The sequence below is a fragment of the Tursiops truncatus genome, chromosome 1, assembly GCF_011762595.2.
Source record: "Tursiops truncatus isolate mTurTru1 chromosome 1, mTurTru1.mat.Y, whole genome shotgun sequence".
NCBI lineage: Eukaryota > Metazoa > Chordata > Mammalia > Artiodactyla > Delphinidae > Tursiops > Tursiops truncatus.
Genome location: NC_047034.1, coordinates 137,867,106 through 137,892,216, shown reverse-complemented (window position 1 = coordinate 137,892,216; position 25,111 = coordinate 137,867,106). Strand labels below are relative to the sequence as shown.

At 38.5% G+C, this 25,111-nt stretch overlaps 1 protein-coding gene across 9 annotated transcripts in view; it reads right to left on the bottom strand.

Moving 5' to 3' along the window:
- Nucleotides 1-25,111, bottom strand: part of USP24 (ubiquitin specific peptidase 24) — a 149,966-nt gene that overhangs the window by 98,610 nt on the left and 26,245 nt on the right. For 8 of the 9 annotated variants that reach the window (XR_012324657.1, XM_073789303.1, XM_073789304.1 and 5 more), the window contains exons 2-5: nucleotides 9,688-9,853; nucleotides 8,278-8,345; nucleotides 4,387-4,530; nucleotides 3,583-3,705 (exon numbers count right to left, since the gene is read on the bottom strand). Coding sequence is in view for 8 of the 9 variants with exons in the window: in XM_073789303.1 (XP_073645404.1) it covers nucleotides 3,583-3,705; nucleotides 4,387-4,530; nucleotides 8,278-8,345; nucleotides 9,688-9,853 (501 nt within the window). In the remaining variant the exon portion in view is untranslated. The remainder of the gene's footprint in view (nucleotides 1-3,582; nucleotides 3,706-4,386; nucleotides 4,531-8,277; nucleotides 8,346-9,687; nucleotides 9,854-25,111) is intronic. The other variant, XM_073789305.1, reaches the window with a different exon arrangement.

Genomic DNA, 25,111 nt, shown 5'->3' with positions numbered 1-25,111 from the left:
GTGGTACTGGATTGTGAGAAGAAAAAAATTCTCCAGGAATTTATAACCACAAAATTGCCCTCACATGGCTTTGCTGCTCCAATTCACACTGCCTTTATGGTCTGAAAAACCTTAAGCTGAGAATTTATTCCCAAATCGTAGTATCCCCAGGCATCTGGAAGAAGTAAATCTTTTTTGGAGGAAAGAACTCTCAACTCAGGCCTCAAAAACTCTTCTTAGATTAAATTCCAAGAAACGTAAGTTCACAGGAAAACAAAAAAATACGTATAAAAATGTTTTTCTATACACATACATACATATACAAAACAACTGAGTAAAAGCTGGCAGAATCAGACCAGCTTTTAGATGTCAGACATATGCTTTTAAGTTAAGCATTAAACATATAAGTTAAGCATCAAACAAGGAGGAGACTGAAAATGAGTCAAGAACATGAGATAACAAAAAATAAGCAGAGTCAAAAATGAACCAATGAGAATTTATAGAAATGAGAAATATAATAAATGAAATTAAAGACAATGAATAGGTTAAATAGCCTATAGGATACAAATAGAAAAAAAATTGGTGAACTGGACCATAGGTCTGAAAAAATGTTATCAGAAATGCAGTACAAGAAGACAGAAAGATGGAGAATATGAAAGAGAATAAGGGACATAAGAACAGAATGAGAGGGACTTCCCTGGTGGTCCAGTGGCTAAGGCTCCACACTCCCAATCGAGGGGGCCCAGGTTCGATCCCTGGCCAGGGAACTAGATCCCATATGCCGCAACTAAGAATTTGCATGCTGCAACTAAAGATCCCACATACCGCAACAAAGAGCCCATGTGCAGCAATTAAGACCCGGTGCAGCCAAATAAATAAATAAATAAATATTAAAAAAAAAAAAAAGAACAGAATGAGAAGGTGCAACATGTAGCCAATCAAAGTTCTAGAGGAAGCGAGACTAATGGGGAAGAGGCAATATTTACAAAGGTAATGGTTGAGAATTTTCCAGATTGCGACAAGATATAAATCCTTAGATTCGAACATTCAATGATCTGAAGCAAAATAAACAAAAAGAATACCTCAGTTAATTGCAGTGAGAGTCAAATTGCCAACTATCAAAAAGAAATAAAATAGCCATGAAGAAAAGAAAGACTTCTTACAAAGGAACAACAGTCAGACCAACAATCAACTTTCAATAACAATACTCAAAGCCAGAAGACAGGGCTTACCTGGTGGCGCAGTGGTTAAGAATCCTCCTGCCAAGGCAGGGGACACGGGTTTGAGCCCTGGTCCGGGAAGATCCCACATGCTGCGGAGCAACTAAGCCCGTGGGCCACAACTACTGAGCCTGTGCTCTAGAGCCCGCGAGCCACAACTACTGAAGCCCGCGCACCTACAGCCTGTGCTCCGCAACAAGAGAAGCCACTGCAATGAGAAGCCCGGCGTACCGCAACGAAGAGTAGCCCCCGCTCGCTGCAACTAGAGAAAGCCGCGCACAGCAACGAAGAATCAAAGCAGCAAAAATAAATTTAAAAAAAAAGCCAGAAGACACTGAAATGATAGCTTTGATATTTTGACAGAAAAATGTATGTCAATCTAGGATTTAAAACCCAGTGAAAATGTTCTTCAGGGAATAGGAAATAAAGTCAAGTTTAAGCCATCAAAAACAAAGACTCAACTCCCAATGGACCCCTTATGAAAGGACACTGTACAGGATGCACTCCAGGAAGAAGAAAAATCATCCCAATGGAAGGTCTGAAATACAGAAGGAATGGTACACAAAGAGATAGCATATAAATAGGGCTGAGTCAAAACACTGTATAAGGTAATGATGACTGTACCTATTTGAGGGGATAAAACAATACAGGAGAGGACTAAGACAATGCACAATAAAGACAAAAGGATAATGAGTCAGGTGAGGAATGAGTACACGAAACAGTCTAAGGTTTTCAAGTACTCCTCAGAAGAGGGTAAAGTTACTGATGAAATTTAGGTTTTAATAAGTTAAAATTTTAGACTAACCACTAAAAGAGTAACTGAGAGGGAAGGATATGGAATCTTTCATCTGGTTGGTTGTGAAGGGGGATAGAGAATAATGCTGAAGCTAGAGATGGAAGTGGTATCCAGGGAAGAATTTTTAAAGATGGGAAAATACTAGACTCTGTTATACACAATGGGAATAATCTGATAAAGGGGAAAAAATTGAGCGTACCAAAGAAAGAATAGAAATGCTAAGGCATAAAATGCTTGAGAAGGCAAGAGAAAAGAAGAGGGGATCTAGGGCATTTGCAGAAGAGATAATTCCTTTTGTGGTAATGAGAAGAAATTAAGAGACAACATTTCTGGGTCTCCATTGTTGTATACGTAAATTGGGGGGAGGAGAAAAAGAACATTTTTTGAGTACTTACTAAAGTGAACCACTGTGTTCAGTGTTTTTATATACATTTGTCATTTAATCTTCACAACATAACTGAAGATAAGATTTTAGTATTTTGGGAGCCAAGACTGTATATAAAGAATGCAGACTATGGCACTAGATCGCATAGGTCCCCTCTATAAACAGGTTTGTGAACTTGGGCAAGTACTTAACCTCTGTGAGCCTCAGTTTCTCATCTACAAAATGGGGGTAAAAATAGCACGTAACTCACAGAGCTGTTGTGGGGACTAAATTCCACAGGATATACTCACAGTACTTTCCACTCAGCTCTCATTTCCTCTCTAGAGTACTGCCTGACCTTCCAAGGTGGCAACTCCTTCCCCTTATTCCATACATAGTACTTATTATTATAATTGCACCTATTGTTTGTTATACTGTGATTTTTTTTTTCCTATTTCCTCCACTATGCTGTAAGTTAGAAGCCATGTCTTATTACTCTTTATACTAAGGGCAGGAACTATTTATTTATATCTCCAAAGCCTAGAATAATGCCAGACACACAGCAAATGTTCAATAAATGATTGCTGAACTGAACCCCTGCCTTCTAGATAAATCAATGGACAAGTTTTCTATCTACTACATTGACTTCTTTCAAATGTCTCTCAAAAACCAAAGTGTTTGATCAACAAATTGTCTGAATTATGTACTCCTTGTGGGTATAATGTTATTGGCACTTCGTACGCCTTTAAATATAAAATGAGGATGTTGGTCTGTGCTTAGAAAAAAACAAAAGCTTTAAAGCTTACAGAGTTTAAAGAAAATTATACATGAGATTAACTACTAGATTTTATTTTCTGGGAATAATTAGTCGTTTCAAATGATTTCAAATGCTCTAGCTTCTCAAACATCTCTAAGAAACTGGGACACTCATTAAACTGGGGTTCTGGTAATTCAATAAATAGGGCACTTTTCATGTCATGCAGTCATTTCTCATTTCACCAAACATTATTTCAAATCTCTAAAGTTCTTCATGATGTTAATTAACAGCTATGGAAAAATATCCAATAGCTGAAAAAAATGTTAAGCAATTTTATGAACCATATGGAGTATTTGTCATTTTTCATAGGTTGTTTTATCCTTCCATGTAAATTGTCATTTTTGTAGCAGAGAAAATCTTTTTCAATACATTTATCTATAAAAGGATGAAACAAAACTATGTTTACCTTTTGGAAAGTAGATACAGGTGAAATAGCAAACATATTTCCCTCTCCAAACACTTCGGCCCAATTCCTTTGAGATACTTTCATTCTGTTTTTAAAATGGTATTCATTATCAGGATTGAAAGCCTAGATTCAAAGAGAACAGAGAAGCATTATTATTATCTACTTCTATAGCAACACATATTAGCATTAGAAAAGAAGATAAAAATATAGCCTTGGACTCCCTCATTAATGGAATCTTTCAAGTATCCCAACAAAACATATTCCTTAGCCAGTGCTGAGGAACAAAGTGGTGCTCTCCTGTTCTGTTCAATGTTTGCTGTGGGGAAAGAGAAGGGGGTAGCAGGACGGGAGGTCTGATCCAGGCACGGTGATGCCAATGCTCCAGGTGTTCTAGGGCTGCCACAAGCAGAGCTGGGCAACAAGGCAGTGAAGACGGAAGTTAGGAGGGAAAACACGAGCGCCCCTTCTTCATGCAGCTACTGCTACTAGTCGGGGGAAAAGCCCAGAAACCAAACTACATCAACACCCTATGTGACAGTATTTGTGATTCGAATAATCAGGGAGACATAAAGGAAAGCTATTTAATCATTCTAAAAGCTGAGAAAGCTTAAAATTAGAAAGGTATTTCTTTAAAAATGAAAACACAGAACAGTTGTTCTGCTTTTAAAATAAAAAGCAAGAACAGTCAAGTTAATAACTTTAATGATAAGATCATGATCACTCATTGTTAATTACAAGTCAGAAGGTAGTAGGTATTTTAAACAAAAGCAAAACACAAAGTACTTCATTTTAGACATACTGTACCATTGTAAGCACAGCCAGCAGACCAGTGGGAATTGGATCTTGTTTTATTCTCTCTGCAGCCAGTTCTATTAATAGCATCAACATGTTGTAGATGCCTTCATGAATTTCAGTACCCCACTTGTGAACAGCACTTGATGTCAGCAGCTATAAAAACATAAACGGCACTTTAGAGTCTTACTTGAAAAGAAAGAAAAGACATCTACAGTTATCAGTTCAGTCTTGACTAATGAAGAGATTATTACCATAATACTTACTTTTATGCAGATGACTTGCTTTAAAAGACCCATAGCCGTAGTCCATCTACTTATCCACTTATTTCACAGTCAACACTTAGTTTTGTTTTTTTGAACTTTAATTCCCTTATATTAAGACAGTTTGGGGAATTCCCTGCTGGTTCAGTGGTTAGGATTCGGCGCTCTCAATGTCGAGGGCCTGGGTTCAATCCCTGGTCAGGGAACTAAAATCCCACAAGCCACGCAGGGTGTCCAAATAAATAAATAAAACAGTTTGTTTAAAAGAAAATGTTGTTTTCTACTTTTCATTATTACTAGGAGAGGTCAAGTGGTGAACAACAAGAAAGAACCTGAGATCAACTCTGGTACTACTATTTTCTAGCTGTCTTGAACAAATTTACCAGCGTTCCGAGAGACTCAGTTCTCTCATCTCGAAAGAGGGATAATTCCTACCCACTTCACAGAGACGTTACAAGTATCAAACGGTACATTGAATGTAAAGTATTAGCGAGGTTTTATTATTAATATATTTTGGCTGTCGTTATTAATCAACATTCCTGGAACCTAAGAAATCTCATGATTTGAACATGTACATTCTTTTCATATTATTTATATCTCAGAAACAGAACTGCATCTTCCCACCTGTTGACCAGATGGCAGCAGGGCTCTGAATGTGAAAAAAATTTTAGAAATACCTTGTCTATTTATTTTGCTTGTATTTTCCTTTCTAGTATGTATTAAAGAAATATACAATTTTTTAAAAAAGTTTAAGCAAATCTAAAATAGCACTGTAACATTGTTTACTTTGCAGCTATTTTTCTTAAATATAAAAAATGGTGCATCTTATACTCAGATAGCAGCTTAGATTTGTTAAAAAGGAAGGAAAAGGCACACAGAAGAATCTAAAATCATCATCTTTGGATTTCCCCAATCTCTGACCTTCTAAGTCCTTGGGGAAGTCTAATTCAGGAACAACTGCCGAAACAGGGAATGGGAAAGTGAGAGGATTCCACTTAATAAAATAATGGCAAATTGGTACAGTGGTTTCATGTTTTTGTAAGATCTCCCTTCAGAGGGAAAATACTGTGCTATAAAAATTTCACCTTAGCCATACTGAGAACCCCTTAACGAGAGGGTTAAGACCCTGAAAGAGCCCAAACTTCTTTAGCTGCAGAGGAAAACCTCAGTTCCAGACTTTCTCTATAGCAATTAGCTGCACTATTTGCTCAAATGAACAATAATCATAAGACTCATTCTATATAAGGTAATTACTATTTTTTGCTACTATTTTTGCAAGAATTCTTTTGCCTGCCTATATATTCTTTCTATGCTTAAAAATTAGATAATAAAGCAGAGATTAAGATTTAAGAAGCTTCATGTGACAACAATAAAATTTATGTGGACTAAGCACCACTCCCTCTGTTGTCATCTCATATGTTCCGTTTTTACTTTGAAAATGGAGTTCTATCTACCTTCCAGATGAGGTGGGGCAAGACAGGCAGCACCATGTGAGGAAGAGGCACGCAAAGTTTAAACACAACTGTGCACTATGGCCACACCTGGATGTTTTTCCTTGCCTGAATATACTAGTAAAAGAATCCAGGGGATTTCCCTGGTGGTGCAGTGGTTAGGAATCTGCCTGCCAACACAGGGGACACGGGTTCGAGCCCTGGTCTGGGAAGATCCTACATGCTGCGGAGCAACTAAGCCCATGTGCCACAACTACTGAGCCTGAGCTCTAGAGCCCACAAGCCACAACTACTGAGCCCGGATGCCACAACTACTGAAGCCCGCGCGCCTAGAGCCCACGCTCCACAACAGGAGAAGCCACTGTAATGAGAAGCCTGCACACCGCAATGAAGAGTAGCCCTTGCTCGCCGCAACTAGAGAAAACCCGCGTGCACCAACAAAGACCCAACGCAGCCAAAAAAAAAAAAAGGAATCCAGGCTGGCCTGAAAGTGAAAGGTGAAGAAAGTAGAAATTACAATAAAGCTCCTTTTGTGCACCTTATTCACACAATTGCTTATTATTTGTACTCTTACTTCTTTTTTTTTTTTTTTAAAAAGGGCAGCTTGTGAGAAAAGCCCAGGGAAGGTAGGGAGAGAGCCATCATACCAGGAAACACAAATCTAAAGGCACACAGAATTCTGTAGCCCTTCTAGTTTAGAGGAATCTTTTTAATAGCTCTAAACTGTAAGAATTGAATGACATTAAACATAATGCAAGGTACCTTTGTGCTCATAGTTTTATAGGAAAAAAAACCCCAACAACCGCTTGACCATTTATTATACTATTACGAACAGCTGAGGGCATAAAATAAAACAGTCCTCTGAAGCATCTCTGTACAGAGTTAGAGTATTACACTCCAAATATGCAACTTGCTGCTGGACTGACTTGACCCAGGGCTCTCTGAATCTGAAGATCATCAACCTAAAGATCCCTTCCTTACACGAATAAACCCTTTTCCATGACTCTGAATAAACTTGAATTTTCTTTCTCTGCAAATTTATGCATACATTATGATAGGTGTCACAACACATTATAAAAGTGCTGGTATTTTTTTAAAAAGATACTATAATTCTTAACAAAATTCTTAAAAGTTAAAACTACAAAATGGTAGATGAATTCATCCAAAATGAAGAAAAATCTTGATTCTCTATAATCCCTGCCTAAATGACAATTTTAAAAGATTTCTCCCTTTTTTCAAAGATGAAGCTATTTTTGTTCCTAAAATTAATTTTGTTCTGTCTTCAGTCTTGAATCAAGGGAGATTCTGTCTGTCAAGACGCAGATGGAAATAACAGTTTGCAAATGAAGTTTATTTTACTGGGTTTTATAATAAATACAAACTTCATCACCTGTAGTTGTAGTATCTTACTTGCATATGAGACAAAAAATGGATGTCAAAACCCAGAAGCATGAGACAGCAGGAGACTCATTTATTCATTCAACAAAGATTTACTGAGCTCTTTCTCTGCACTAGGCACTGGCTATATGCTGGGGAAAACAACAGTGCCTGTGACATCGTCCCTGCTCTTGGAGGATTCAGGACTCAAGTCCTGAATAGGGAACCATGCTGAGTTAGAATGCTTTCAGAAACAGAAGTCCTGTGATCTTCTATTCTCACTGTTAAGAAAAATTGCTTTATAAGAGATGTGGCCATAATGGGGGCAAGCATATCAGTCTAGCTCCAACAGAGATGCTGCCATCCACATGCCGTTTTGCCAGATACAATACTCAATCCAGTTAAACTTTCTATAGTTTAAACGTCTGCTTCTGTCTCAGTAGAATAGTATGTACAAAACGGCCTATATTTTGATAAATATATATCATCTTTCTAAGTGCTACAATCCTTAGTTTAGTAAGATTTCTAATTTCCTAGTGTAAGTCTTCACCTATTCTTTAGCAGTTAAATAGAAGGAAGTAAAAGTTATATTTGACCAAAGACATGCAAACAATTAAATATAGAAGAAATAAATCATTCCTGAGCCCCATATTCAGGGCTACGTTTTTCATTTTTGAGCATTCCTCAGTTGTACAGGATTCATAAACTGGGCTCACATGTTAAAAAACTAAAACTAAAGCAAAAAGCCTATTCACCTTCACCCCCACCAAAAAAAAAAAAAAAAAAAAATCAGCACAGCACATTTTTCTTACCTTTTTAAATGCTTCAGGCATACACCTATCCATAAATCTTTTACAATTCTCATCAGACTCAGAAAGACCTTTGTAAAATAAATGAAACAATATGCCTTATTTAGATTTTAGGTAGTTGCAGAAATCATATATATCATTCCAAGCTCATACATATGGAACTTATTACAGAAACCTTGACTCTTAAGGAATTATTAAAAGCAGAAGACATACATTCTGATAAAGGAATAGGCTGAGAAAGTAACAGTATTAAATTATTAATAGCATAATATATCCATTTATATTTATTATTAATATACACTTATTAATAGTATAATAAGTAAATACTAATTAGAACTGAAATGCTTGAACTCATGTTTCCATATCAGAGTAACTTTCAATGATCTGACTAAATAGCTAATAGAACAAACACCACCAGCAGCTACTTATCAGCCATTACTGTCTTCCTAAACATTTCTTTTAAAAACACATATATTCTCAATAAATGCCAAAATCACTCTCTTGCCCAAAACAAATTGAACTCTGTGCAATAAAATGCACAGAACTGTGCCTGGCATAGAGTAAGTGATAAATACTTGCTAAATGAATGAATGAATCCACTGTAAAATTATCCTTCGGAATACACTTAAAAGAAAAACTCAATGACAGATTTTGCTTATCAGTGGAGACACTGTCGAGCACATTTTCTTTTTTCAGTCCTACCACTTAGCATAATACCGGCATCCTCTCAGGCACTCAATAAATGTTGCTGCTGAGAAGCCAGTCATAAACGCATCATGGAAGCTAGTCAAAATATTTCCTTTTGATGTGCCTTGTATTTAATCACAATGGTAAACTATGCACTTCTAATGAGAAAAAAAAATTTGCAAAACACTGGCTCAATTCATCTTATTTTACAAATGAATTCAATATGAAAAATAAATTATTATTCTCTCTTTAATATATTTATAATATAGATGCTTCCTTATGTTGAAACTTATTCTCTAACCTAGTGATATTTTATTACTCTATTCGTTTAATATCTGTAAAGCACTTAAGATAGTGCCAAGAACTTAATAAGCATAAAATATTAAATAAACATTACTTTCTTTTCTTTAAAAAAAACAAAACGCCACTGCATTAAGCCTTAATCTAAAGTGCTCCAAGTTTCTGTGGAAAAGTTAATTTCAATTTCCGTAAGGCTTTTCAATTATATTTTAAACACTCTTACACTCTATTGGAGTTAGAAGAAAATAGCTGATTTAATTCAACGCTTTTACTCCACAGGGAATAAACAAAGACTAAGACAGTAAATGATCTAAGATAATACAGATGGCCAATGACAGGAGCTAAGATGAAAGTCAAGCCTCCTATCAAAAAAAAAAAAACCCCAAAAAACGAAAACTCCTCCTGTGTCCTGAAGTATGAACTTACCAAGTCTTGCTAGGTAGGTAGACGCCAACAGGCATTTGCCTAGTGACTCTTCCCGCTTGTAAGGTATGGACCAGTGATCCGTCAAAACGCGGCTTTCCAGTTCATATAAATTTGTTGTAGGGAATTCAATTCCTTCCCCTGAGCAGTTGCCGTTTTCATCATTCTTCTGACAAAGAGGGATTATGGTTTAAAAAAAAAAAAAACACAGATACACACAAATAATTAGTGACTACTTAAAAATTTTTCGATTTAACACAAAGCAGCTCCTTAATCACTGGTAGCCATTAATTCCAAGATTGTGGATTCCACATTTCTTTCTCGTAATCACATCTTTCACCAAGACTATCTGAAATATTCTCAGCTTTTATCAATGTGGCATCCCAACTCTCTCAGAAGGTGAGCTCATCTCATTCTTCACAAATGAACTCTCTTAATCTCTTGTTATAAATATCAAATCTACCTTCACCTACAGCCCCTTTTCTCACGCTCTCCCAAAGTGGCAACTGTTAAGGTCACCACACTGAATGCTACATCATTCAATCCAGTGGACATGTTTCAGTCCTTATCTTACTTTTCAGGAATATCTGACCTTCTGCCTGCTTCCTCTTCTCGGTATGCTAGATTCCCTCCCCTTACCTCCCAGGATAACATGCTTCCCTGTTCTCCTCTGGGGTCTGGGTTAGGGTGGTTCCTTCTGTCTCCTCTTCTGGTACATCCTCCCCTTCCCAGCCATCAAACACTGGAGTTTCTCAAACCTCAGTGCTAGGCTCTCTTTTCTCTGCTCAGTGAATGGCACCACATTCATTTGGCAGCATAGCCAGAAATCAAGACACATTCTTAAAACCCTATTCTCCCATCTCCACCCCTAAGACTAAGTGATCAGACCTCCTATATTTCTCTCAAATCCATCTACTTCTGTCCATCTCCACAGGGATGCCGCTATTCCTGAACTCAGCCTTCTGCCCTCTTTAACCTACTCAACTCTTAAACCCTCTAAACTCTTTCAGAGAAAAACCTTTCCAGAACTTCTAAACATTGTCAAATTCCTTTAATTATTTTATACCCCTACCATCCCGAACTTCTCCTTCATAACACAACTCACAGATATAATTTTACATTTATTTGTGATTTACTCTGTTTGCCCCCACTAGACCAAGCGAGCCACAAGGACGAGGACTGTTTCTGACCACTTCTATATCTCTAAAACCTAGTGCCTAACACAAAGTAGGTATTTAAAACGTATTTTTAAATAGAAAAATAATTCATGCAAAGTTTCAACTATCAGTGGGGTAACTGCCAAACTTTCCATCAGTCCTCGCTATAGTAATCTGTAATAAATCAAATGGAACCTCTCCTCCCAAATGGCCTAACACCTGGCTCCTTTGAAAACCTAACCATTTTCACAACCCACCCTATAATCTGATCATTACAAAATAAAACAGTTCCATTAAAAAAAATTCACCTTTAGCCTCAATGAAGGAAAAGACCATAAATATAAAGCAGAAATGATTTAAAAACACACTGAAAAACAAATTTCAACCCCACATGAATGATATCTAAAGGAATGCAACACATTTTTTTTCAGGTTCATGGCTAAATTGGGATGAAAAGGAGACAAAAAACAGGAAGGTAATAAAAATTTAAAATGGAGTAGAAGACAATATAATTGGGGGTGAAGAGTGAGGGATGGTGGATGAAGTAAATTTAGAGTCATAATGTTTGGGGATAATTCAGTTTTTAAACACAATACTTTCAGAATTTTTTTTTTTTTTTTTTTTTTTTTGCGGTACACAGGCCTCTCACTGTTGTGGCCTCTCCCGTTGCGGAGCACAGGCTCCGGACACGCAGGCTCAGCGGCCATGGCTCACAGGCCTAGCCGCTCCGTGGCATGTGGGATCTTCCCGGACCGGGGCACAAACCCGTGTCCCCTGCATCGGCAGGCGGACTCTCAACCACTGTGCCACCAGGGAAGCCCTCAGAAATATTTTTAATTAATAAGTTCTGTAAATAAACCACTTTACTTAAAGGAACTCAGGAGAATCAAAATGTAAAGATTTTAAGATAGTCTCAAAATTGTACATTTGTTAAATGCTTAAATTTATGAACCTAGGCTCAAAGTAGAATAAGGCATATAAAAATAGAATTCAGTTGTATGATGGGAATATGTCATTACTATGAAATATCTACCATTAATTTCCACAGGGAGTTAATAGATCAAATCATGTATGAAATCATTAAATGTACTTAGCAGCTATGAAAACCAAGAGCCTCCAAATGGGATTATTGCCCTTGTGAGAGTCACAGGAGAGCCTGCATCCCCTCTCTGCTCTCCACACAACAAGAAGACGCCAGCCTGTGACCCAGAGGAGGACCCTCACTAGAATGCAACCATGCTGGTACCCTGATCTTGGACTTCCAGCCTCAAGAACCACGAGAAATAAATCGCTATTGTTTAGAAGCCGACAAACAAAACCTGCCCCAAGCTAAGAGCTTCCTTGGGTGGGGGTGGGGGGAGACCTTTAACATCATCAGTAATGACACAAACATCGTGTGCCTCCTGAATGGACGCACTGTAAAGGGCACAACATCATTTCTGTGACAGTCCTGCCAAAAATGCATCCTGTCTCTAGTCATGATGAAACCCAAAATGAGAAACAACCTAAAAAATAGCCTGTATTCTTCAAAAATGTCAAAGTCAGGAAAGATTGAGGAAGACTGGACAGACATAACAACTCAATGCAGCATGGGATCCTGGATTAGATCTTGAACCAGGAATTTTTATTTGTTTAATTTTACTTCTTGGCTTCAAAGGACTTTAGTACTGGATCAATGTTCCCGATTTTGATAATATACTGAGGTTACATAAGAGAATATCCTCATTTGTAAGAAATACACACTGAAGTATTTAAGGGTAAAGGGATATCATGTCTTTAATTTATTCTCAAACATTTCAGAGAAAACAACAACAAAACACACACATACTTTTACATACACGTGCACATTATACATACATGGATATTCATATTTAGAGAAAAAAAGAAGAATAAAGAGAATGTGATAAAATGTTAACATCTGAAGAACCTGAATAAAGTTTATATAAAAATTTCAAATTTATATAAAGGTTATATAAATAATTTGACATTTACAGAAAAGTTGCAAAAATAGTTTTGCGCTATTCTTGCAACGTTTTTGTAAACCTGGAATTATTTCAAAATTAAAATAATTTAGTAAAATAAATATATAAAAACATAGATTTTTGAAGAACCTAATGAATTAGAGAGGTAGGGACTCACCTATAGCGGTTAAAAAAAAAAAAAACCGTTAAATTATACTGAGTATGTTTTACTTAAGAATCCCATTCCACTTGGTAACATAATTTGGTTTCTAAATACCTTTGTTTTTGTCTTAAATTACCAAATAAGTAATACATGTTCCTTGTAGAAAATATGAATAGCAAAAAATAAAACCCACCGTTAATTTCACCACTTATAAATTAATCACACTGACATTTTAATAAATATTTTTCCAGTAAAAGCTTTTTTTTAACAGATTTTTTTCTTAAAAATTCACAAATGTGGAATTAACCTCATTCTCATCACCTCCATGGCCTTTCATAATTCTGTTATTAAAGACAGTATTAATGCAGTATTTCTTTTCCTATCTGATTTAAAAGACAGATGCACAAAGCAATAGTTACAAAACCATGTTAATGGGCTTATAATGAATACAGATGTGACCCATATGACAATAATAGCACAAAAGGGCGGGGGTGGAGAACAGAGTTATATTGGAAGAATGTTTTGTACACTATTGAAATTAAGTTGGTATTAATTTGAATTACAGTGCTATAGATCAGGATGTTAATTGTAATCTACAGGGCAACCACTAATAAAATAGCTTTAAAAATTACACAGTGAAAGAAAAAACAAGGGAATTAAAATTGTACACTGGAAAGTATACTTAATACGAAACAGAGGAGTAATGGACGATTAGAGAATTAAAAGGCATAAAACATAGAAGACAAACAGCAAGATGGCAGATGTAAATCTTGTTTTATCAAATAATTATATTAAATTATAACTATCAGAAACATATGGAATGAAAGTGGACTAAATGCTCTAACCAAAAGGCAGAGATTTTCAGAATGAATTTTTAAGAAGTGATCCAACTGTCTACAACAGATACCCTCTAGATTAAAAGACATAAAGAGGTTGAAATAAAAGGGTGGAAAAAGATATATCATGCACACGTAAAGGTGGCGGAGTGGCTATATTAGTAACAAACAGAATACAGGCATACCTTGATTTATAGTGCTTTGTTTTGCGGTGCTTCGCAGATGTTGCATTTTTTACTAATTGAAGGTTTGTGGCAACCCTGCATCCAGCAAGTCTATCAACACTTTTTCCAACAGCATTTGCTCACTTCATGTCTATGAGTTGCATTTTGGTAATTCTCACAATATTACAAACTTTCTCATTATTATTACATTTGTTATGGTGATCTGTGATAAGTGATCTTAGATGTTACTATTTATATTGTTTTGGGGCACCAAGAATTGTGTCTGTATAACATAGCAAACTTAATCAATAAATGTCTGTGTTCTGACCACTCCACCAAACGGCTGTTTCCGGTCTCTCTCCCTTCCTCAGGTCTCCCTACTCCCTGAGACACAACAGTATTAAAATTAAGCCAATTAATAGCCCTACAATGGCCTCCACGTGTTCAAGTGAAAGGAAGAGTAAGTAGCATGTCTCTCACTTTAAATCAAAAGCTAGAAACGATTAAGCTTAGTGAGGAAGGCATGATGAAAGCTGAGACAGGCCAAAAGCTAGGTAGGTGTCTTGCACCAAACTGTTAGCTAAGTTGTGAATGCAAAGGAAATCTTCTTGAAAGAAATTGAAACTGCTACTCACTGAACAAACAAATGATAAGAAAGCAAAACAGGCTTATTGCTATATGGAGAAAGTTTTAGTGGTCTGGGTGGAAGATTAAACCAGCCACAACATTCCCTTAAGCCAAAGTCTAACCTAGAGCAAAGCCCTAACTCTCTTCAATTCTGTGAAGACTGAGAGAGATAAGGAAGCTGCAGAAGAAGTTCGAAGCTAACACAGGCTGCTTCATGAGGCTGAAGGAAAGAAGGCATATCTTCATAACATAAAAGTGAAAGGTGGGCTTCCCTGGTGGCGCAGTGGTTGAGAGTCCACCTGCCAATGCAGGGGACACGGGTTCGTGCCCCGGTCCGGGAAGATTCCACATGCCACGGAGCGGCTGGGCCATGAGCCATGGCCGCTGAGGCTGTTCGTCTGGAGCCTACGCTCCACCACGGGAGAGGCCACAGCAGTGAGGGGCCCACGTACCACAAAAAAAAAAAAAAAAAAAAAAAAAAAGTGAAAGGTGACAGGGGAACCTTCAAGATGGCAGAGGAGTAAGACATGGAGACCACCTTCCTGCCCACAAATACATGAAAAATATATCTACATGTGGAACATCTCCTACAGAACACCTACTGAACGCTGGCAGAAGACCTCAGGCTTCCCAAAAGGAAAGAAAATCCCCACATACCTGGGTAGGGCAAAAAAAAAAAAAAGAAAAAATAGAGACAAAAGAATAGGGACGGGACCTGCACCAGTGGGAGGGAGCTGTGAAGGAGGAAAGGTTTCCACACACTGGGAAGCCCCCTCGCGGGCGGAGACTGCGGGTGGCAGAGGGAGGAAGCTTCGGAGTCATGGAGGAGAGCGCAGCCACAGGGGTGCGGAGGGCAAAGCGGAGAGATTCCTGCACAGAGGATTGGTGCCGACCGGCACTCACCAGCCCGAGAGGCTTGTCTGCTCACCCGCCGGGGCGGGCGGGGGCTGGGAGCTGAGGCTCGGGCTTCGGTTGGAGCGCAGGGAGAGGACTGGGGTTGGCTGCGTGAACACAGCCTTTAGGGGGCTAGTGCGCCATGGCTAGCCGGGAGGGAGTCCAGGAAAAGGTCTGGAGCTGCCAAAGAGGCAAGAGGCCATTGTTTCAGGGCGCGCGAGGAGAGGGGATTCCTTCCCCGTGTGCCCACAGAAAGCAGAGTACCGCCTAAGCGAGCTCCAGAGACGGGCACAAGGCGTGGCTAATCAGCTCAGGCAACAGAGACAAGCGTGAAATGGTAACACTGCTGCTGCTGCCACCAAGAATCCTGTGTGCAAGCACAGGTCACTATCCACACCCCACCACCCCAGGGAGCCTGTGCAGCACGCCACTGTCAGGGTCCCGAGATCCATGGACAACTTCCCCAGGAGAACACAAGGCATGCCTCACGCTGTTGCAATGTCATGCCTCTGCCGCCGCAGGCCTGCCCTGCATTCCAATTACGACTACCATACGCTTCGCTCTCAGCGGCCTGAGAGAGCAAGAGAGCCACAATCAGCCACTGCTTTAACCCCCTCCTGTCTGGGTGGGGAACAGACACCTGAGGGTGACTTACACGCAGAGACGGGGCCAAAACCAAAGCTGAACCCCAGGAGCTGTGTGAACAAAGAAGAGAAAGGGTAATTTTTCTGTGTAGCCTCAGGAGCAGTGGATTAAATCTTCACAATCAACTTGATGAACCCTGCATCTGTGCAATACATGAATACCTGAACAAATGTTCCCAAAATAGAGGCAGTGGACTCTGGGAGCAACTGTAGACATGGGGTTTGCTGTCTGTGACTGATTTGTTTCTGATTTTTATGCTAATCTTAGTTTAGTTTTTAGTACTTCTTATGACTGGTAGATTTGTTTATTGGTTTGGTTGCTCTCTTCTTTTTTTAAAAAATTTATTTATTTTATTATTTCTTTTATTTTATTATTTTTTTCTTTATTATTTTTAAAATATATTATTATTATTTTTCTTTCTTTTCTTCTGAGCCAAGTGGCTGACAGGGTCTTGCTGCTCCGGCCGGGGGTACAGCCTGAGCCCCAGAGGTGGGAGAGCTGACTCCAGGACATTGGACCACCAGAGACCTCCCAGCCCCACGCAGTATCAATTAGCAAGAGCTCTCCCAGAGACCTCCATCTCAACACTAAGACCCAGCTGCACCCAACGGCCAACAAGCTCCAGTGCTGGATGCCCCATGCCAAACAACTAGCAAGACAGGAACACAAACCCACCATTAGCAGAGAGCCTGCATAAAATAATACTAAGTTCATAGACACCCCAAAACACACCACCAGACGCAGTCGTTCTCATCAGAAAGACAAGATCCAGCCCCACCCACCAGAACAAGGGAACACCAGTCCCCTCCATCAGGAAGCCTTCACAAACCACTGAACCAACCGCACCCACTGGGGCCAGACACCAAAAACAACGGGAACTACGAACCCGCTGCATAAGAAAAGGAGACCCCAAACACAGTAAGTAAAATAAAATGATAAGACAGAGAAATATGCAGCAGATAAAGGAGCAAGGTAAAAACCCATCAGACCAAACAAATGCAGAGGAAATAGGCAGTCTCCCGGGAAAAGAATTCAGAGTAATGATAGTAAAGATGATCCAAAATCTTGGAAATAGAATGGAGAAAATACAAGAAACATTTAACAAGGACCTAGAAGAACTAAAGAGCAAACAATGATAAACAACACAGTAAATGAAATTAAATATTCTCTAGAAGGAATCAATAGCAGAATAACTGAGGCAGAAGAACAGTAAGTGACCTGGAAGATAAAATAGTGGAAATAACTGCCACAGAACAGAATAAAGAAAAAGGAATGAAAAGAATTGAGGAGAGTCTCAGAGGCCTCGGGAACAAAATTAAATGCAGCAACATTCGCATTATAGGGTTCCCAGAAGAAGAAAAGAAAAAGAAAGGGACTGAGAAAATATTTGAAGAGATTAGAGTTGAAAATTTCCCTAATATGAGAAAGGAAATAGTCAATCAAGTCCAGGAAGCACAGAGAATCCCATACAGGATAAACTCAAGAGGAAACACGCCAATACACATATTAATCAAACTATCAAAAATTAAATACAAAGAAAAAATATTACAAGCGGCAAGGGAAAGCAACAAATAACATACAAGGGAACTCCCGAAAGGTTAACAGCTGATTTCTCAGCAGAAACTCTACAAGCCAGAAGGGAGTGGCAGGATATATTTAAAGTGATGAAAGGGAAGAGCCTACAACCAACATTATTCTACCCGGCAAGGATTTCATTCAGATTCAACGGAGAAATCAAAAGCTTTACAGACAAGCAAAAGCTAAGAGAATTCAGCATCACCAAACCAGCTCTACAACAAATGCTAAAGGAACTTCTCTAAGTGGAAGAAAACGACCTACAAAAACAAACCCATGACAATTAAGAAAATGGTCATAGGAACAAACATATCTATAATTACCTTAAACATGAATGGATTAAATGCTCCAACCAAAAGACACAGGCTCACTGAATGGATACAAAAACAAGACCCATATATATGCTATCTAAAAGAGACACACTTCTGACCTAGGGACACACAGAGACTGAAAGTGAGGGCATGGAAAAAGATATTCCATGCAAATGGAAATCAAAAGAAAGCTGGAGTAGCAATACTCATATCACATAAAATAGACTTTAAGATAAAGAATGTTACAAGAGACAAAGAAGGACACTACATAATGATCAAGGGATAAATCCAGGAAGAAGATATAACAACTATAAATATATATGCACCCAAAATAGGAACACCTCAATACACAAGTCAACTGCTAATAGCTATAAAAGAGGAAATTGACAGGAACACAATAATAGTGGGGGACTTTAACACCTCACTGACACCAATGGACAGATCATCCAAACAGAAAATTAATAAGGAAACACGAACGTTAAATAACACAATAGACAAGAAAGATTTAATTGATACTTATAGGATACTCCATGCCAAAACAGCACATCACACTTTCTTCTCAAGTGCACACGGAACATTCTCCAGGATAGATCGCATCTTGGGTCACAAATCAAGGCTCAGTAAATTTAAGAAAACTGAAATCATATCAAGCATCTTTTCTGACCACAACACTATGAGATTAGAAATCAATTACAGGGAAAAAAACATAAAAAGCCCAAACACATGGAGGCTAAACAATACGTTACTAAATAACCTAGCGATCGCTGAAGAAAGAGGAAATCAAAAAATAGCTAGAGACAAATTGCAACAAAAACACGACGATCCAGGGCTTCCCTGGTGGCGCAGTGGTTGAGAATCTGCCTGCTAATGTATGGGACACGGGTTCGAGCCCTGGTCTGGGAGGGTCCCACATGCTGCAGAGCAACTACGCCCATGAGCCACAACTACTGAGCCTGCGCGTCTGAAGCCAGTGCTCTGCAACAAGAGAGTCCACGACAGTGAGAGGCCCGCGCAGCACGATGAAGCATGGCCCCCGCTTGCCACAACTAGAGAAAGCCCTCGCACAGAAACGAAGACCCAACACAGAAAAAATAAATTAATTGATTAAAAACACGACGATCCAAAACCTATGGGATGCAGAAAAAGCAGTTCTAAGAGGGAAGTTTACAGAAATATAAGCTTACCTCAAGAAACGAAAAATCTCAAATAAACAATCTAACCTTACGCCTAAAGAAACTAGTGCAAGAAAAACAAACAAAACCCAAAGTTAGCAGAAAGAAAGAAGTCATAATGATCAGATCAGAAATAAATGAAAAAGAAATGAAGGAAACAATAGCAAAGATCAATAAAACTAAAATTGGTTCTTTGAGAAGATAAACAAAATTGATAAACCATTAGCCAGGCTCATCAAGAAAAAGAGGGAGAGAACTCAAATCAATCAAATTAGAAATGAAAAAGGAGAAGTTACAACAGACACCAAGAAATACGAAGCATCCTAAGAGACTACTACAAGCAACTCTATGCCAATAAAATGGACAACCTGGAAGAAATGGACAAATTCTTAGAAAGGTATAACCTTCCAAGACTGAACCAAGAAGAAACAGAAACTAGGAAAAGACCAATCACAAGTAATGAAATTGAAACTGTGATTAAAAATCTTCCAACAAACAAAAGTCCAGGACCAGATGGCATCACAGGTGAATTCTATCAAACATTTAAGAAGAGCTAACACCCATACTTCTCAAACTCTTCCCAAAAATTGCAGACGAAAGAACACTCCCAAACTCATTCTATGAGGCTGCCTTCACCCTGATACCAAAACCAGACAAAGATACTACAAAAAAAAGAAAATTACAGACCAATAGCACTGATGAATATAGATGCAAAAACCATCAACAAAATACTAGCAAACAGAATCCAACAACACATTAAAAGGATCATACACCTGATCAAGTGGGATTTAACCCAGGGATGCAAGGATTCTTCAATGTTTGCAAACCAATGTGATACACCATATTAACAAACTGAAGAATAAAAACCATATGATTATCTCAATAGATACAGAAAAAGATTTCAACAAAATTCAACACCCATTTATGATAAAAACTCTCCAGAATGTGGGCATAGAGGGAACCTACCTCAACATAATAAAGGCCATATACGACAAATCCACAGAAAACATTATTCTCAATGGTGAAAAACTGAAAGCATTTCCTCTAAGATCAGGAACAAGACAAGGATGTCCACTCTCACCCACTGTTATTCAAGATAGTTTTGGAAGTCCTAGCCACGGCAATCAGAGAAGAAAAAGAAATAAAAGGAATACAAACTGGAAAAGAAGAAGTAAAACTGTCACTGTTTGAAGATGAAATGATACTATAGAGAATCCTAAAGATGCCACCAGAAAACTACTAGAGCTCATCAATGAACTTGGAAAAGTTGCAGGATACAAAATTAATGCACAGAAATGTCTTGCATTCCTATACACCAACGATGAAAAATATGAAAGAGAAATTAAGGAAACACTCCTATTTACCACTGCAACAAAAAGAATAAAACACCTAGGAATAAACCTACCTAGGGAGACAAAAGACCTGTATGCAGAATTCTGTAAGACACTGATGAAAGAAATTAAAGATGATACAAACTGATGGAGAGATATACCATGTTCTTGGATTGGAAGAATCAACATCGTGAAAATAACTATATTACCCAAAGCAATCTACAGATTCAATGTAATCCGTATCAAACTACCAATGGCATTTTTCACAGAACTAGAACAAAAAATTTCACAATTTGTATGGAAACACAAAAGACCCCAAAGAGCCAAAGCAATCTTGAGAAAGAAAAACGGAGCTGGAGGAATCAGGCTCCCTGACTTCAGACTATACTGCAAAGCTACAGTAATCAAGACAGTATGGTACTGGCACAAAAACAGAAACATAGATCAATGCAAAAGGATAGAAAGCCCAGAGATAAACCCACGTACATATGGTCAACTAATCTATGACAAAGGACGCAAGGATATACAATGGAGAAAAAACATCCTCTTCAATAAGTGGTGCTGGGAAAACTGGACAGCTACATGTAAAAGAATGAAATTAGAACACTCCCTAACACCATATACAAAGATAAACTCAAAATGGATTTAGAGACCTAAATTTAAGACCGGACACTATAAAACTCTTAGAGGAAAAAATAGGCAGAACACTCTATGACATAAATCACAGCAAGATCCCTTTTGACCCACCTCTTAGAGAAATGGAAATAAAAACAAAAATAAACAAATGGCACCTGATGAAACTTAAAAGCTTTTGCACAGCAAAGTAAACTATAAACAACACGAAAAGACAACCCTCAGAATGGGAGAAAACATTTGCAAACGAATCAACGGACAAAGGATAAATCTCCAAAATATATAAACAGCTCATGCAGCTCAATATCAAAAAAACAAACATGCAGCTCAATATCAAAAAAACAAACAACCCAATCAAAAAACAGGTGGAAGACTTAAATAGACATTTCTCCAAAGAATACATACAGATTGCAAACAAACACATGAAAAGATGCTCAACATCACCAATCAGTAGAGAAATGCAAATCAAAACTACAATGAGGTATCACCTCACACCGGTCAGAATGGCCATCATCAAAAAAACCTATAGACAATAAATGCTGGAGAGGGTGTGGAGAAAAGGGAACCCTCTTGCACTGCTGGTGGGAGTGTAACTGATACAGCCACTATGGAGAACAGTATGGAGGCTCCTTAAAAAGCCAAAAATAGAACTACCATATGACCCAGCAATATCACTACTGGGCATATACCCTGAGAAAACCGTAATTCAAAAAGAGGCATGTATCACAATGTTCATTGCAGCACTATTTACAATAGCAGGACATGGAAGCAACTTAAGTGTCCATCAACAGATGAATGGATAAAGATGTGGCACATACATACAATGGAATATTACTCAGTCATAAAAGGAAACGAAATTGAGTTATTTGTAGTAAGGTGGATGGAGCTAGAGTCTGTCATACAGAGTGAAGTCAGAAAGAGAAAGACAAATACCATATGCTAACACATATATGTGGAATCTAAAAAAAAATGGTTCTAATGAACCTCGGGGCAGGACAGGAATAAAGATGCAGATGTAGAGAATGGACCTGAGGACTAGGCAGGGGGAAGGGTAAGCTGGGAAGAAGTTAGAGAGTGGCATGGACATATATACACTACCAAATGTAAAATAGATAGCTAGTGGGAAGCAGCTTCATAGCACAGGGAGGTCAGCTCGGTGCTTTGTGACCACCTAGAGGGGTGGGATAGGGAGGGTTGGAGGGAGACGCCAAGAGGGAGGAAATATGGGGATATATGTATATGTATAGCTGATTCACTTTGTTATAAAGCAGAAACTAACACAACAATGTAAAGCAATTATACTCCAACAAAGATGTTTAAAAAAAAAAAGTGAAAGGTGAAGCAGCAAGTGGTGATGCATAAGCTCCAACAAGTTATCCAAAATATCTAATTAGGTAATTAAAGAAGGTGGCTACAGTCAACAACAGATTTTCAGTATAGACAAAACAGCCTTATATTAGAAGAAGAGGACATCTAGGACTTGCACAGGTAGAGAGGAGAAGTCAGTGCCTGGCTTCAAAGCTCCAAAAGACAAGCAGACTCACAGATACAGAGAACAAACTCGTGTATACCAGTGGTGGGGACAGGGGGAGGAGGAATGTAAGGGTGGGGGAGGATGAGGTACAAAATATTAAGTGTAAGATTGGCTCAAAGATGCATTGTACAACACAGGGAATATAGCCAATAATTTGTAATAACTGTAAATAGAAAGTAACCTTAAAAAATTTTTTTAATGGTTAATTAAAGAAATAAACAACACTCCCCCCACCAAAAAAACCCCAAAAGACAAGCTGACTCTCTTGTGAGGGACTACTGAAGCTGGTGACTTGAAGTAGAAGCCAGTGCTCATTTACCATTCCATAGACCATAAGGCCCTTAAGAATTATGCTAAATCTACTCTGCCTATGCCTTACAAATGGAACAACAAAGCCTGGAATGCAGCACACCTGTTAACAACATGGTTTACTGAATATTTTAAATTTACTGTTGAGACCTAATACTCAGAAAAAAAATATTCCTTTCAAAATATTACTGCTTACTGACAATGCACCTAGTCACCAAAGAGCTCTCTGATGGAGATGTACAATGAGATTAATGTTGTTTTCATGCCTGCGAATACAGCATCCATTCTGCAGCCCATGAATCAAGAAGCAATTTTAACTTTCATGTCTTATTATTTAAGAAATACATTTTGTAAGGCTATAGCTGCCATAGATAGTGATTCCTCTGATAGAGCTGGGCAAAATACATTGAAAATGATCTGCGCAGGATTTACCATTCTAGATGCCATTAAGAACATTCATAATTCATGGGAAGAGGCCAAAATATCAACATTAACAGCCGTTAGGAAGAAGTTGATTTTAACCGTTGTGGATGACTTTGAGGGGTTCAAGACTTCAGTGGAGGAAGTCATTGCGGGTGTGGTAGAAATAGTAAGAGAGGAGTTCCCTGGTGTCGCAGTGGTTAAGAATCCGCCTGCCAATGCAGGGGACACGGGTTCGAGCCCTGGTCCGGGAAGATCCCACATGCCGCGGAGCCACTAAGCCCGTGTGCCACAACTACTGAGCCTGCACTCTCGAGCCTACAAGCCACAACTACTGAGCCCGCGTGCCACAACTACTGAAGCCTGCACGCCCTAGAGCCTGTGCTCCGCAACAAGAGAGGCCACCGCAATGAGAAGCCCGCGCGCCGCAACAAAGAGTAGCCCCCGCTCACCACAACTAGAGAAAGCCTGCACACAGCAACAAAGACCCAAAGCAGCCAAAAAATAAATAAATTAAAAAAAAAAAAGAAATAGCAAGAGAACTAGAAGTGGAGCCTGAAGATGTGACTGAATTGCTGCATCTCATGACAAAACTTGAACAGATAAGGAGTTACTTCTTAGGGAGGAGCAAAGAGAGTAGTTTCGTGAGATGGAATCTGCTCCTCGCAAAGATGCTGTGAAGATTGTTGAAATGTCAACAAAGGATTCAGAATATTACATAAACTTCGTTGATAAGGCAGTGGCAGGGTTTGAGAGGTTTGCCTCCAATTTTGAAAGAAGTTCTGTTAGTAAAATGCTATCAAACAGCACTGCACACTACAGAGAAATCATTCATGAAAGGAAGGGTCAACTGATGCAGCAAACTTCATTGTCGTATTTTAAGAAATTGCCACGGCCACCCCTACCTTCAGCAACCACCACCCTCATCAGTCAGCAGCCATCAACATCAAGGCAAGACCTCCACCAGCAAAAAGATTCCAACTCGCTGAAGGCTCAGGTGATGGTTAGTGTTTTCTAGCAATAATGTATTTTAGAGTTGAGGTATGTATATTTTTTTAGACATAATGCTGTTGTACATTTACTGACTATAGTATAGTGTAAACATATCTTTTATATGTACTGGGAAATCAAAAACTTCATGTGAGTCCGTTTATTGCAACATTCACTTTGCTGCGGTGGTGTGGAATTGAACCCACAATATCTCCGAGGTATGCCTGTAGATGTTAAGACAAGAAATACAGTACTAGAGACAAGGAGGGATACTTCGTAATGATAAAAAAGTCAAAAAAAAAGGAAGATAAAATAAAAGAATGGAAAAAGATATACTATGAAAACAGTAACCAAAGGAGAGCTGGAGTGGCTACACTAATATCAGAAAAAAGTAGAAGTCATGTGAAAATTTATTACTAGAGATAAGGAAGGATTTTTTTTAATGATAAAGGGCTTATCCATCAGAAAGACATAGCAGTTCTAAACAAATATGCATCTAATGGCAGAGACCCAAAGTACAGGAAGCAAAAACTGACAGAACTAAAGAGAAATACACAATTCAACAAGAATAGTTGGAGAGTTTCACTTTCAATAATAGCTAGAACTAGGCAGAGGTCAATGAGGAAACAGAAGAATTAATACCACAGACTAAGTATACAAAAGACATTTATAGAACGTTCCACCCCATAACAGCAGAATATACAT